At 40.8% G+C, this 14,244-nt stretch overlaps 1 protein-coding gene and 1 long non-coding RNA gene across 3 annotated transcripts in view; one reads left to right on the top strand and one right to left on the bottom strand.

Moving 5' to 3' along the window:
• The window catches only part of FBXW7 (F-box and WD repeat domain containing 7), a 190,397-nt gene that overhangs the window by 173,755 nt on the left and 2,398 nt on the right, over nucleotides 1-14,244 (top strand). For both annotated transcript variants that reach the window (XM_075090932.1, XM_075090933.1), the window contains 6 exons: nucleotides 518-641; nucleotides 2,535-2,671; nucleotides 4,349-4,462; nucleotides 7,561-7,742; nucleotides 8,884-9,109; nucleotides 13,356-13,566. In XM_075090932.1, coding sequence (XP_074947033.1) covers nucleotides 518-641; nucleotides 2,535-2,671; nucleotides 4,349-4,462; nucleotides 7,561-7,742; nucleotides 8,884-9,109; nucleotides 13,356-13,566 — 994 coding nt within the window. The remainder of the gene's footprint in view (nucleotides 1-517; nucleotides 642-2,534; nucleotides 2,672-4,348; nucleotides 4,463-7,560; nucleotides 7,743-8,883; nucleotides 9,110-13,355; nucleotides 13,567-14,244) is intronic.
• LOC142056332 (uncharacterized) lies at nucleotides 6,148-11,012 on the bottom strand. The gene is made up of 3 exons (XR_012660291.1): nucleotides 10,729-11,012; nucleotides 9,838-9,951; nucleotides 6,148-7,877 (listed from the first exon to the last, which is right to left on the bottom strand). It is a non-coding gene; the product is annotated as an uncharacterized LOC142056332 (long non-coding RNA).

Raw genomic sequence — 14,244 nt, 5'->3', positions numbered from 1 at the left:
TCCCTGCAGCTGCAGAGTGCTTGAACTCAGGTGCACGCAGCATTTGCTTTTTCTGGCTTCAGGCTTACTGAGTGACGTTACTCATCACAACGTTCCCCCCTTTTGCTCACAGGGTGAGCGTTGTATTTCCTAGTCAAACTCTCAGAATAACTTTTGGTATACCTGTTAGCTAAAATAACACAGACAGTTATTTTAGTAATAATTCTGTTAATGGTTCAAAGTAATGTGGATTACAGCTTTAAAAAGATTATAGTGATCTCGGTGACCTCTAGTCTCTTGCAAATACAGGAATCATTTCTGATGTGATGTGTATGGATTTAGTTACCTAAGATGATTGTTATACCTTCGTGCGCCCACTGGAATAAACTGTAGCTCTTTTAAGTTTCTGAGATTGTTTAATAATTCATTGTTTCAATTTTCTGTGTTTCAGCCCCCGATGTGTGATAATACTTCAAGTCACTTCTCTTTTCCTTTCAAAAGCAATGCAGAGAATACACTTTCTTTTTCTTCCTCACAGCTGGCACTGTATGTGCTGTCATTCCTGGAACCCAGGGACCTTCTGCAGGCAGCCCAGACATGCCGTTACTGGAGAATTCTGGCTGAAGATAATCTTCTCTGGAGAGAGAAATGCAAAGAGGAGGGTAAGGCTGAGCAAAAAGATGGATGTAATGGTCAGTGTTGCTGTTGTAAAAAGTGCAGTTCATTTACATAATAAGCTTAAAGTTTTATGAAGGCAATTCAGGTGACTAAATTTACTGCTAGCGATGCTTTGAGCTACGTGGTACATTCCTCTGTTGAAAGTAAGAAGCAGAAATAGGCCGTGGAGTACTAGAAAAGAAACTAGAGTTAAGTTTGAACATCCTGTTTATAAAGTATACCAGGCGTATGTTTTAAAAATACAATTATTTTTGCTTTTTAAGGATTTTTTTTTAATTTAAAAAGTACAACCAAAGCAAATAAGACCCGAGATGTGAAAATGATGGGGTATAGCCTTGCAGTTTGTAGATAACATGGCGGAAGAGCTGTTTCAGTGGTTGGGTAGAAGGGATGCTGTAACTTCATGTCATCTGCAGGAAAATTAACAGAGAAATGGCACATGGTAGGGGGAGAAGGCGCTAACTTGATTGCGTAGAGAGGGACACACGCTCCACATGGCTATCGCTTGCTCATGCCACACCAAGAAGGTGCGGTGGTTCAGCAGTAATACGAACGGGCAAAAAAAAGGCTCCCAGGAAAGTAGGCACATATTTGATCACATGAGGCATGTAAGTTTTCATTTTTAAGGGGAATTATATGAACAAGGAGTCTGTTCGGGGCGGGGGGCGGGGGGCAGAGGACATGGATGGGATCTCAGAGCAGTGCCCCTCTTGGACATGGGTGAACACAGGGACCAGTCCAGGCCGCCTTGGAGTATGGAGGCAAGAACTTGTGAGAGGTTGCTGCAAAGGCTTTAAAAACCATGACAACGTGAATCCAGCTGGCTATTTGTAAAGGCACCTAAATTAATTAGTTTTCTTTTGCAGCAGAAACCAGGTGTCTAACCTCTTAAATCTTCTCTAAAGACTCTCACAAATTTCAGTGAAAATGCATGAAAAGGAGAGAATGAGAAAAAAGGAGAAGGTTGAGAGGGGAATGAGCCTGCAGTTGTGAGCTTAGAAGTAAAAATAAATACGGCCCGGCACGAGAGCACAGAGAAAGCACACTGTGCTGTAGGCTGCTTAGACTTAGTGAGGTGCTCAGTAATACGAAGGAGCAGTTAATTCGGGACGTGCAGATAGAGATGCCAGAAAAGGGGCTAAAAGCAGAAGAGTGAAATCCACGTAATGGCAAGAGACAAGACACTTGCTGGTAATGAGATGCAGTGGGGAGAGAGGCGCTGCATAGGGAAGAGAGATGGGTGAGAGAATTGTGAGGTGGGGGAAAAAAAGACATATCATCTGTAGTAGCAAGGCTAAAACAAAGCACTGCCGCTTAAGCGTCAGTTCAGAAAGGGCACGGCTATACTTAAATTCCAGCCAGGAAAGGAGAATGGCAAAAGCACACAGTCTTTCGACTCAAGAAAAGCATTAAAAGCTCACTAACATCAAGAGTCACGGTGAACTTAAAGGTAATGAAGATGGGTGACCGGAGGGGAGGACTGCAGATGGAAAGGTTTACTTCTTGAGGAGTTCCAAAATGAGCGTACGAGTGGTTGTTTGTTGGCCGATACCCATTTGAAAAAGGCAATATTCTGCTACTTTGCCTCAGAAAGGGGGAGTCAGAACCAGCTAGTAGGCTGCCAGCAAGGAATGGTGAACAAGGGCGTTTTCAGCCATGATTACGGTACTGATTATGCTTAAGCAGCAAGGAGAGACGTAGCACAAAGAGCTGAGGTGCCACTGACGCACAGTGCAAATATTGGCATGCGGGAGGTTGTTATGTCAATGCAGCGTTTGATGTCAGAGGTCACCGTAAAGGTTTGGGAGGGCAAGAAGTTGGTTTTGGGGTGGCCTCATCTCTCCCCCCCCCTTTTTTTTAAAAAAAATTCATTTTAGGGATTGATGAACCATTACATATCAAGAGGAGGAAAGTAATAAAACCAGGCTTCATACACAGTCCGTGGAAAAGCGCCTACATTAGACAACACAGGATTGATACCAACTGGCGGCGAGGAGAACTTAAATCGCCTAAGGTAATTTTCTGGGCTCTGTGCATGGGGCCGTGAACAAAGCCGGATCAACTCGTAGGGGTTTTGGTTTTGGTTTTTTCCTTTGGACAAACCAGAGTATCCATGCACAAAAAGCAATGTATTATTACAGGGGGGGAAAAAATTGTATTCTAGCTTACCCTGAGTTTAAATTAATGTTTGAGCGCCGTATTAGCCGATCAAAATGAGCTGCTTCATACAGCACAGGTCTTTCACTGCTGTTCTAAAAACTTCTGTACAATTTCAAGAATTCCTATAAATATACCAGTCTCTTTGAGACAGATAATCTCAGAAACTTGATTGGAAATACTTACATTTAAAATGAAACACACACACATATAGATAGGAAATATATAAATACATATATATAGATGTATGTATTTATAGAGCTGGGCCATGTCACAACATAAAAATACTCATTCTGTGGTCATTCCATGCTTTATTTTTACACATATTCTTCTAAATTGAGCAGCACAAGGCAAGGACTTCGTTCCATGTTAAGATATGTTTGTGTGTTTGTTTTAAATATTAAAATTCTTTAATGGCATTGCTATGTTATCATTACATCTTTTCCAAAATGGTGATACGAAGCAATACTTCAAACCTTTTGTAAAATAAAATAGTAACTGTCTGATAAAACTTGGTATTGAACACCCAGTCAGAAACATGACAAAAACTGATATTCAGAGCTTTTTAAGGCAGTTTGACTGTTTTCTTGATTACTACAAAATAATAAGAACAAAAAAGATCCCTTGGAAAACCCATGGCTATATCCTGCTGTTTATTTGGCCGTGACTTATGTACATCTCTGGCAACGTTTTTGTATGTCTTGCCTTGATATGCCACATCAAGTTATCTTGGAATTATCATTAAAATTACAGCCTCAGGCGTTACCCAAATGCCCATTTCATTTCGATGAACATCTTGAAAAGTGTTCAGCTACCTTAAATAAAAAATTCCTCATCCTGTGTATGATGATAAGGATTTTTTTTTTTGCTGTATTGCAGTAAAGTACACTGAATCGCAGTTTTTCCCAAATGAAGCATTGACAATCCCACCTCTATAAAGGACATTCCATGTTTCCAGCACGTTAAATTATCGCTTCGGTTTGTATTTCATTGAGTTCACAGTTTTCTAGTTTTTTTTTACTTTGGGGCTGCCTGGCATTTAATAGATTCCAGTGCTTGGCTGGTAAGGAAAAAAAAAAAACCAATATAGTCAGCCTTGACCACCAAAATACAACTATGCAGCAAATAATAGAACCCCATCCTTTTTGTTCAAGATTGAAACAACCATTAAAAGATAAAAGTAACTCAACTGAAAAAATAGACGGACTAACTGCAGAGGAACTGAGCAATGTCTCAGTCTAATTCAGCCTACTTTTATTAGTGATTTTCTCCTGGTACTTTTAGGCGGCTTACAATAACTGTAGTGTGCTTGCTAAGCAATGCAGTATCGCTCCAAGGAAGAAGGAAAATACCTCCTTTGGTCCCAGCTGGCGGTAAATTAGACTTGACACACGGGATTAAGGGGCCTTATTATTATTGAAGCAACTCTGGCATTTTATAATTTATGAATCAGAAGAGCACTTTGTTTCTCCTGCTTCTCTCTAATCTCCTGTGTTAAATTGTGACTGTACGTTTTTATGTTCTTTATCGTCAGGTGCTCAAAGGCCACGATGACCACGTGATCACATGCCTTCAGTTCTGCGGGAACCGAATAGTGAGCGGCTCTGACGACAACACACTGAAAGTGTGGTCTGCAGTTACAGGCAAGGTAAGGCGGCTATTTCTGCCAGATTCCTTAGGAAACGAGCTACAGGTAGAGCACTGGTATGGCAGAAGCGCAGCTGCGCCACCAGACCGCACGGCAGGGTGGTCTTCGGTGCCGTCTGGTGCAAGAGTCGGAAGAAGTAGCGGTAACCCTTTGGGTCATCTTTTCCTACTCAGAGACTAGTCTAGTTCAAAAAAGTCACCTTGATGTGAAATTGCAATGCTGCTCATGTTACCATTGGCATATATCCTTGTTCTCTTGGCAATTCTGCTATTCTTGCGGAGTCACCTGTGACACGGATTCTAAAGAATTTGGGCAGATATGTTACTTTATCCTCCTTAAAGCTTAATTTAGCCTGCTCTTACCCCTCCTGGCTCTCCCTTTCTCACTTGTCTTCTAGCATTCTTTCTGTTGTTTTCGAGTTACTGAAATGGGGTGTGCATTTTACTGGCTCTGATTTCAAACACAGAGTTTGTTTTTCTTTCTCAGCTACTATATTGCTGAGCCACCAAAAAAAAAAAAAAAAAAAAAAGTAACTTGCTTTAGGTTTAAATATTTCCTATTAAATTAGATCCAGCTCAGGCAGGAATTTAATAAGCTCCAATAATTTAATTTTGGCTTAGAGAAGCAAAACAATATGTGCAATCAAAAAGACAGTACTGAACATTTCACTCATGTTAGAACATCACAGCTACTCAGCACACAGGGGTTTTTTTGGTTTAAGGTGACTGACCATGCTCCAAGGATACAGAAAAGGTCTCAGGGAAACAGTACTTTTTCCTTCTAGACTAGTATTGTGTGTACTTAGCTTTGTTTTAATGATAGAGTTACACGAACAACAGGACAGCCATTGAGGATAGCATGGTTAAAATGTAAAAGGTATCCACTTAGTAACGCTGAAGCTTGAATGTATTAAATACGCATTTGTCTTTGCATGCCTAGATCTTTGATAGGGTTGTAAATACTACTGCGGGGAAGAATGAAATTAAAAGCAACAGCCAGCCTCACCCTGCCTCTGTTGGCTTCCCTACAACAAACTGTCTAATGAGGGAACCCATACTGACATTTACATTTTTTAATTGAAAAGGGCAGCCTAAACTCAAATGAAAAATACTTCTTTTATACATACCACCCTCTCAAAGCAAAATGTTCCTTTAAATATATAAAATTGATCATAGTAGCATGACTTAACAATTCCTGTTCAGTAATTTTTTGAAAGTAATTACTAATCCTAATGTGACTACTTACCCCAAACCTTTAAGAGAGCCAGAAATAGTGTCTGAAAGATGGAAGAGTGCTGTATCAGCCCTCAGGCTTACTGATGCTGAAGAATTAATAAAATTAAAAAGAAACCTAAAGGTTGGTTTGTGCAAATGAACATGACTAAATAATTCCCTTGACAGATGTAGAGCCCAAAATAAGGATTCTGTGTTCCTACTGCTTTAGAAGGATGATTTCTTAAAATACGAGCAAATCGGTTGAAATTAAAAAAAATGGGAACTGTAAAAGTGAATAACAGCTATGAACTGAAAAAGATGGATTTGATAGCAGTGAATTAAGCTAGGGGCCAGGAATTGTAGAAGACTGGTAAAAAACGTTAACGGGAAATCTCTGTACAGCAGAAAAGCAAGGCATTTTTCAAGGATCTTAGAACAGGATATTAACAGCAGAAATTAGAATACTGTCACTGATGCAGAAAAAAAATATTTATTTTGGGAGAAAATTCATGCGCTGGAAATACAGCAGGCAGTGATAACAAAACACCTCATTTCAGCAGAAACTCACAAGGGTGTTAAACAACAACTACCAAAGTTACGGTTTTTCTTAGTACAGTTGATGCAGGTAATCTGTATTTGATCTTTTTTTCCTAAAGTAACCCGTGGGATAAAATCGGTGTTTTTTTTCAAAAGGTGTGAGCACACGGAGAGGATCCAAAGGATGGCCAGAAAGCTAAAATGTGTCAGTATTTAAATGGAGTAAACTGACAGACTGGGTATTTAGGATTGGGCAGCATCAAGAGGAGTCAACTAACAGTTAAAGGAAGGCCACGGCAATTAATACCACTTAGCATTAGATTACAGAAAACGAGATCATCAAACTGTCTTGACCTCTTTTCTCATGCAGTTACAGGTTTGACTGATAAAAATAATAGCGCAGAAATAGATGGCTGTGTGCACTGCAAGACTGTATCCCCGTGGCACGGCTGGAGAAAATAGAGCAACACAAAAATCAACATGGCACATATTTAAATGGGTTAGAAAGTGGGTAATTATAGAGATCATGTTGTTAATGTAAATGCGGAGTCTTCATGGAGTATCTTTCTAGAGGGGTCTTGCAAGGATCTCTTCGTGTCTGTGCTAATTAGCACTTATTGCTGCCTGGTGAGAAAGCATATATATAGTCCTTACTTGTAAGGAATACAGGCTGAGAGACGGAGACAAGTCATTGTTCCAGCATGACAGAGGTTTTATAGACGTAGGTGTGAGCAGACACTGTCTCTATGTGGTGAGAAATCATGTCATACACTTGGGATCAAAGAAGGTAGGCTGTGCTGGGGTGGTGCGGGAATCTCTCCTGGGCAACAGTAAAGTCTGAAAAAGGTTTGAAACGTGATTTGGCAGTATCGATGCTGTAGCTATGGCTTAAAGAACGTGACATTTCTTGGATAAACAAACAGAAAAAATAAGAGTATATGGTTTATAGATCGGTGGTAAAACTACTGAGTGCATGTTCTCTCCAGTTCTAACGCTTATGCTTCAAAAAGCTACTGGAAAACCTGCAGTGACTCAGAAGAATGCCAGGAAAATGACTCAGGGCTGCAAAACATGCCCTATATTGAGAAATTTGGAAAGTCAGTTTAGTTTATCAAGGGGAAGATTGTAGGTAAAATTCCTTAGAGTCAGAGTACCGACAATGAAGAGAGAAATTTGACGAGTATTTTCTAAAAGGTGGGATTTTTTAGTTCAATCACAAAGCAGGCTCCAGGGATCTTCTGGCTCTTGCTATGAGAGACTACTGTTACCTCGCAGATTACTTTTTCTTAAGTTTCCATTCAACTCTGTCAAAAGGGGAGGGGAACTAAGCAAAACATTTCTTTTCAGTGTTTGAGAACACTGGTTGGGCACACCGGCGGAGTCTGGTCATCACAGATGAGGGACAATATCATCATCAGTGGCTCCACAGACCGAACGCTGAAAGTCTGGAACGCTGAGACTGGAGAATGCATACACACCTTGTACGGACACACCTCCACCGTGCGTTGCATGCATCTCCATGAGAAAAGGTAAGGCTCTGTCCAAAGCTACAGCCACAGCTGGGCCTGTGACACACACTTGTGCTCGCAGAAAATGCCTGTTAAACTTGGGTACCTCATCCAACGCTGAGTGAAATACAAACCAGGCGAAGCGTTCACACTACACTACATAAATCAGCACAAGGGAGGAGATGATTAATAGCAGCAAAAGCAGAAGAGTACTAATTAAAGAACAGAAAATTGAGTCATGTACTTTATAAAAAGTCACATTCGACATTCTTCCAAAACTCATTCTTTGTTACTCTGTGATCCAGTCTCCCACACGCTGAATAATTTCTCCCTTTTGTCAGTGCTCTAAACTTCTACTCGTTTTACGGAGTGACTTAAGTATCGTCACTGCAGTATTTTTTTTTAATTTTAACTGATCGTATCATCATTCCTGCAGTAGTAAACCATGTCTTGAGTCAATGAACACTGGCAAAGCTCTTTTACTTGGCTGTGGTATGGAGCTGGACAGAGTGCCTGTTGGTTGCATTTCTTCCTTTTTGAAGAATTATGAGGTTTATCTCTATAAATTCCATTAATATAAATTCCTTCTCATTTCTGTTCTGGCCTAAAGAAGCTTTTAAAAGTACAAGCTGAAATAATCAAGCAGAATAATTGTTACTTTACTAAAAGTAGAACTTCTAAAGATCTTCTTTGTTTAACTAACTGTTACAATTAGTTAACTTGGTCACAGAATCACAGAATCGTAGGGGTTGGAAGGGACCTCTGGAGATCACCTTGTCCATCTTGGTCATTAAAACAGAATGCTCATAGCACTGGCTTGAGCTCAGCATATTCACAAGCTTTCATAGATGGATACAACAGTCCACATAATTTCTCACGGCATCGTTTCGCCGTTCAGGAATGAAGTGCCTTTTTAAATACTGATTGCTAATTACAGCAAGTAGACGGATCCCGAGGAGGTGAGCAGAGCAAGGAAGAAAAGCACTCGAGTCATTTGCGACCCTAATAAAATGTCATGCCAAACCAGATCTTTGGTGGCTGCTGGACTAATGCTAGCTAACGTCCCAACTGAAAACTCATAACTGATTTATACCTAAGTCGAATTGTTCTAACACTTCTATGTCCAATGCTAAGTACAGGAGGGGTTTTCTTGTTCCTCCAGAGTGGTCAGTGGTTCTCGAGACGCTACACTGAGAGTTTGGGACATAGAGACGGGCCAGTGCTTACACGTTCTGATGGGCCACGTGGCTGCGGTTCGGTGCGTTCAGTACGATGGCAGAAGGGTTGTAAGTGGTGCATATGATTTTATGGTCAAAGTGTGGGATCCAGAGACAGAGACCTGTCTGCACACGCTGCAAGGGCATACTAACAGAGTCTACTCGTTACAGGTATGTGATTTTCATCTGCTGGTTTAGTTCACTTCAGTAACATTTAAAGTTGGTTTATTTCGCCTTGTTTATTAAATTCTGGGTACCTACTCCAAAGTTCAACAGAGCACAAGAATATAGAGGCAGCTGTGATATTTCCCCTCTTTCATTTTGCTACACTGATCACATGTCTGTATTTAGAGACTTGAGATTTTTTTTGAGGAGCTTGGGTATTTTAAAGCACCCAGTACAATAAAGCCCAAATCTCTATACCAGCAAGTTAAGTAGTTTTCTGGGTCGTTGGGTTGTTTTGAAATCTTGCATGTATTTTGGAGCTGTGGTTTTGGTTTCCCCAAAGAAAATCTAATGGTGCTCTTTTAAATACATCAGATGATACGGTAATTGAAAATGCGCTAAAAAACCCACTGGGATTAATGTTCTGAATTATGCAGAAGTGTTTATCCATGTTTTGTAGACCCATCTTCCAGGTCCAAACTGTAATTCACAGTAAGGCTGAACCTAAAATTTTAATGCCCCAATGTAAATCTCCAGCCATCTGCTTCCTCTTTGAGCAGAGGCCAGATCTACAACCTTGAGGCTTTGTCAACAGAGACACGTTATTGTAGATGCAGGTTATTACGGTGCCGCTCTGTGGCATGGCCCGGTTGCCCACCAGTCACGCGACTGCTCATCAGAACTCTGCCGGCAAAGACATACAGAGACCTCATGCAGGCTCTTCTTACCCTTACCGACCCGAAAGATCATCTTGTTCATTCATGGAGTCAAAGCATCACTTCCAAGCGCTGAATGGCGAAAGAAATTAATTTCATGCTTGTGCCTGTTCTCACCACAGTCTGGCAGGACTTGAAAGAGAAATTAACAAAGACAGCTCAAAACTGGGAAATTGTGTTCTGCATGTAACTACTCCGGTTTGGGGCTCGGAAAGCGAAGCTCAGTGCTAGAGACGCTTTTCATAAAGGCTCTCATCATAAGGTATCTCTCACTGTAATAGGTATTTTGTTCATATTTAGTCTAATTGGTTTCCTTTTCCAAAATCAAAAATCTCCAGCTCTTCTCTTACATTCATACGCTGAGGAGGATTCTCTAGACAAGCAGCAAACAAGTTAAAAATGCCGTACTACCTACCTGTCTCATAAAAATATTCTGAAGGTTGCATTTCATCTAGGGCAGTCTGGGAACAGTGTATGTCATTCTGCCTTATCTTCACCAGTGGCTCTTGTTTTGGCCTATGATTATTTATATCTTGCTCTGATACTGTAGTAATAATGGATCAAATAATTGGGTTATGTTACACACTGATACTATTTACACCCTATAGATGGAACTTGGTATTCTAAAACGAATTTCTGGGAGGCAGGAGGCTACAGGTGCTCACGGTTTTAGGACAGAAAGATTCTTTAAAACTGCATGGTGAGCTCCCGCCCTTTGGCCCAAAATGGCCCCGAATGGCAGAACTCCCATAAACAGAATAATCAGGCTGAACCAGCCTGGCCTCCCTGGCCCTGCTCCCCAGCAGGCTCTGTTACACCTCAGTATTTCCCCATTTATAGACCCCCTAACACTTTCCAGAGATCCTTATGCAGCAGTTGAAGACTACTGACCGCGTTGTGTTTTCTTACTCTTTCTGAGCTGCCTTTGAAGTAATCTGCGATTCTCAGGGTTCACGGATAACAGCTCAATGGCTGGTCCAAAGCCGTGTCTGTTTGATTCTAGCAGTATCAGAGTAAAGTTTTTCTTGATGCCCAGCCTCAAAGCACTCTTTCTGAATACCTTATGTACATGGAATACACTCAATCTGCAGGAAAGGGGGAAAGAACGCAAAATATGTTACATCAATCAGGTTTAGTTCTGTTTAGGAAAGAAAACGTTCCGTAGTGTTTCCACCCAACAAGTCTGCTGGGCTCCTTAGCACTCCTCGTCCTTTATCTGAACGCCAGTTAGTTCACATCCTCTTTTGAAAGCAGAGCACCCAAAACAGGACGCAAAATTCCAGTCGAAGTCTTATCAATGCTTACTAGAAGTGAAAAGTTACTTTACGTGCCTTATAGCGCACACCCCTATTTCAGATACCAGAGTGGTGTTTTTTTTAGTTTCTTTTCACCAGAAATGCCCTGCATACAGCAGAGCGCAGGCTGTATGTGCCAGTCGCTGCCTACATTCTTTTGAACCTAGGTGCCATACTCAACCGTGTTTGATTTGAGAGATCTATGATGTTGGTTATCTGAAGGTTTTATAAAGAGAAGCAGTCTCAGATAGCTGAGTTCCCTTACTTGGGTTCGTTCTTCACCATTGTTAGATACCAGTCGGTCCATGCAGACAAGTAGTGTCGGTCTGCCCTAGCTGGAGCAGACTCCTGCCCAGCCTTCGTTCTCCCAGGCTGCAGCTGTACCTTCATTCCTTCCCTGACAAGCTCAGATCCTCACCATTTTCTCTTGACGTTTACAGTCTTTGCTTTGGGTCAGTTCTACCATTTCAAATGGCACCCAAATCCTAATGACGACACTAAATGCCACCCACCACCCTCGAACTCTTTCCAATACCTAGAACCATGCTGTGAACGAAGTTCTGAATGGGATGGTATCCCTGCATCAAATGTGCCTCCGTCTTTGTGAAAACACAACCAAGACATCTGCTGTTTCACGTGGCTTTTTACTCTGTCACAGAAAATTTTTCCCAAAAAATCATATTGGTTAAGATAATTTTTCCACAAACCTATTTGCTGCTACATAGCGCATTGCTAAGGGCTTACAGCCAGATTGATTATTTGTTAGTTCCTTCTGGAAATTGAACTTAGGCTGACCGATCCATAATTCCCCATCTCCCATCATCATCTCCTTCAGTAGAAGAGGAATTGTATTTGCCATCTGAAACCTTGTCTGTCTTCCATGGATTCTCAAAGATAGCAGCAGATGTCTCTGAGATTGTCTTAAAACAACTTGCCTTATGTGTTTTTTTCCCCCCATTCTAGCAAAAGCTTGTGCTCAGTTGTCAGTGGTGTTAGTGCTGTGAGCCTACACTCAGATGGCTGAAGACTGAAGCAGAAAAAAAGTTAAATAGCTGGCCTCGCTTGGTGTTTCCTTCCCACTGAGCATAAATGAGCTTTTTTATTTTGGCCTTCCTCTTGTTTTTTTTTTTCTTTTTTTAGAGAATAACGTTTTATCATTCTTAACGGCTCTTGCTAGTTTTATCTTGTTTTGTGCCCTGCCTTTCTGATTTTGTCCCAGTGTGCTCTTTTAAACACATCTATTGATCTAGTTTCTGCTTTTTGTACAATTCCTTGTGCTTTAGCCAAGTGGGTCTTGGTAATTTACTACACTTCCTATCTTTCCTTCACACAAGGATAGTTTGTGTCTTTAAGAAAGTGCCAACTCTCCTGAACTCTTCTTCCCCTCGGAGAACAGATATATAAAATCCTCATGGGAAGGAGTCTCAATTTATTGAAGTGTTCCTCCCTGAAGCCCACTGGTTTTATTCTACTGCTCTTTTTCCTTCCTTTTTTTGAGAATTCTGGGCTCATGTCATTGTCACTATCTCTCAAGTTACTTTCCACCTTTACATGCTCTCCATGTTCAGTCCTATTGGTCAAAAGTGTCTCATCTCTTAGCTGATTTCTCTCCATGTTCATGTTCTACGTCTTTTTATTTTATATGTAAGACCAGAAAAATCCAATTGGGACATCCTGTCTACCTTACCCAACAATAACTAGGAAGAGTTCCTTACTGCACACAATTACGATTATAAAATGGCCAAACCCAGCATTTTTCAGTTACATCCCTTCCATTTTCCTATGTTTTGGCTTCTGTGAAGATGATTCTGAATTAATGTTGTTACCATTCTCCAGCTTCAAGCCCCTCTGACTTGTGAAAAGCAGGTTTGGCTTGTTAGCGTCTTTATTGGGAAAAGAGCATTCTCTTACTATTGCACACTGCAGTATAGTCCAGGTTCTGTTGTCTTTAAGAGAGTTGTATTACATTTAAAAGACCAGTGGTTCGGTCTTTTCTCCTTAAACCACGTACCTCATAGACCATGTCTGCTCCCAGAAATTACACTGACCATGCCATCACCTGCTCTGGTATGAACGAGGCCATCTCCACTTAGACTGAATTATTACTTTGTAATGCAGCTTCCGAATATATATGGTATCTGACGTTGCATTTAGTGAATTAAATGCTTAATAGCCGCCTTCATACAGAGCATTTGGAAGATCCTAATGTAATTGTTTGTAATAGATTTACCTTTCTTGTAGTTTGATGGTATCCATGTGGTGAGTGGATCTCTCGACACTTCCATCCGGGTTTGGGATGTGGAGACAGGCAACTGCATTCACACGCTAACAGGCCACCAGTCTCTCACAAGTGGAATGGAACTCAAGGACAATATACTCGTGTCTGGGAATGCCGATTCTACAGTCAAAATCTGGGACATTAAAACAGGACAATGTTTACAGACATTGCAAGGTGAGCTTAAACTACCTTCATGTAAATCAAGCTGCCTGCGGTAATCTGCGTTGCAGAGTCTATATAAAAAAACTTCTAAAATCACATGCAAAGAAACAAGCACGGACCACTTAGAACTTGAATATTTTTCTGATGACAGCTGTATGATCTTTCTCTGAATTAGAAGAACAAAATGTCTTTAATCTAATCTATTCAAATTACTTGCCTATTATGAAAGGCAGATGGTCTGGACCGATAGCAATTTGCTACGGGTCTATTAGCCTAATAAGCCACAAAAATATGTAGGAAATGACATCTCAAAACAGTCAGTCAACGTATTTATTTAGGGGTCACTTGGATGTTTCCAAGCCTACTGATTAATTGGATCAGGAGGCAAAGTGCACTGTCTGTTGCAATAAATCAAGAGAAATGAGTGGAAGATGTTTTCTTTATTTCAGTAAGAAGAAAGATTTCCATTCCGACGGTTGCCACTCGGGCATCGCGCAGACAAACACATCGCTTTATTCCCCCCCACAAAAAAGGTCTTCTATCATTCCCATGTATCGCAGGCAGCAGCGCTGTCTGGAGCAGAAAATTTTATTTCACTATAAAGCAAGCTCTGCTCTGCTGTTCTAACAGTATATATTTATATGTCAATATACAACCGTCAATATTTACTGATAGGGTAATCTCATAATA

The sequence above is a fragment of the Phalacrocorax aristotelis genome, chromosome 4 (genome assembly GCF_949628215.1).
Source record: "Phalacrocorax aristotelis chromosome 4, bGulAri2.1, whole genome shotgun sequence".
In the NCBI taxonomy this organism is placed as follows: Eukaryota; Metazoa; Chordata; class Aves; order Suliformes; family Phalacrocoracidae; genus Phalacrocorax; species Phalacrocorax aristotelis.
Note: the sequence above shows the minus strand (reverse complement) of the source record. Positions and strands in the feature narration are given on the sequence as shown.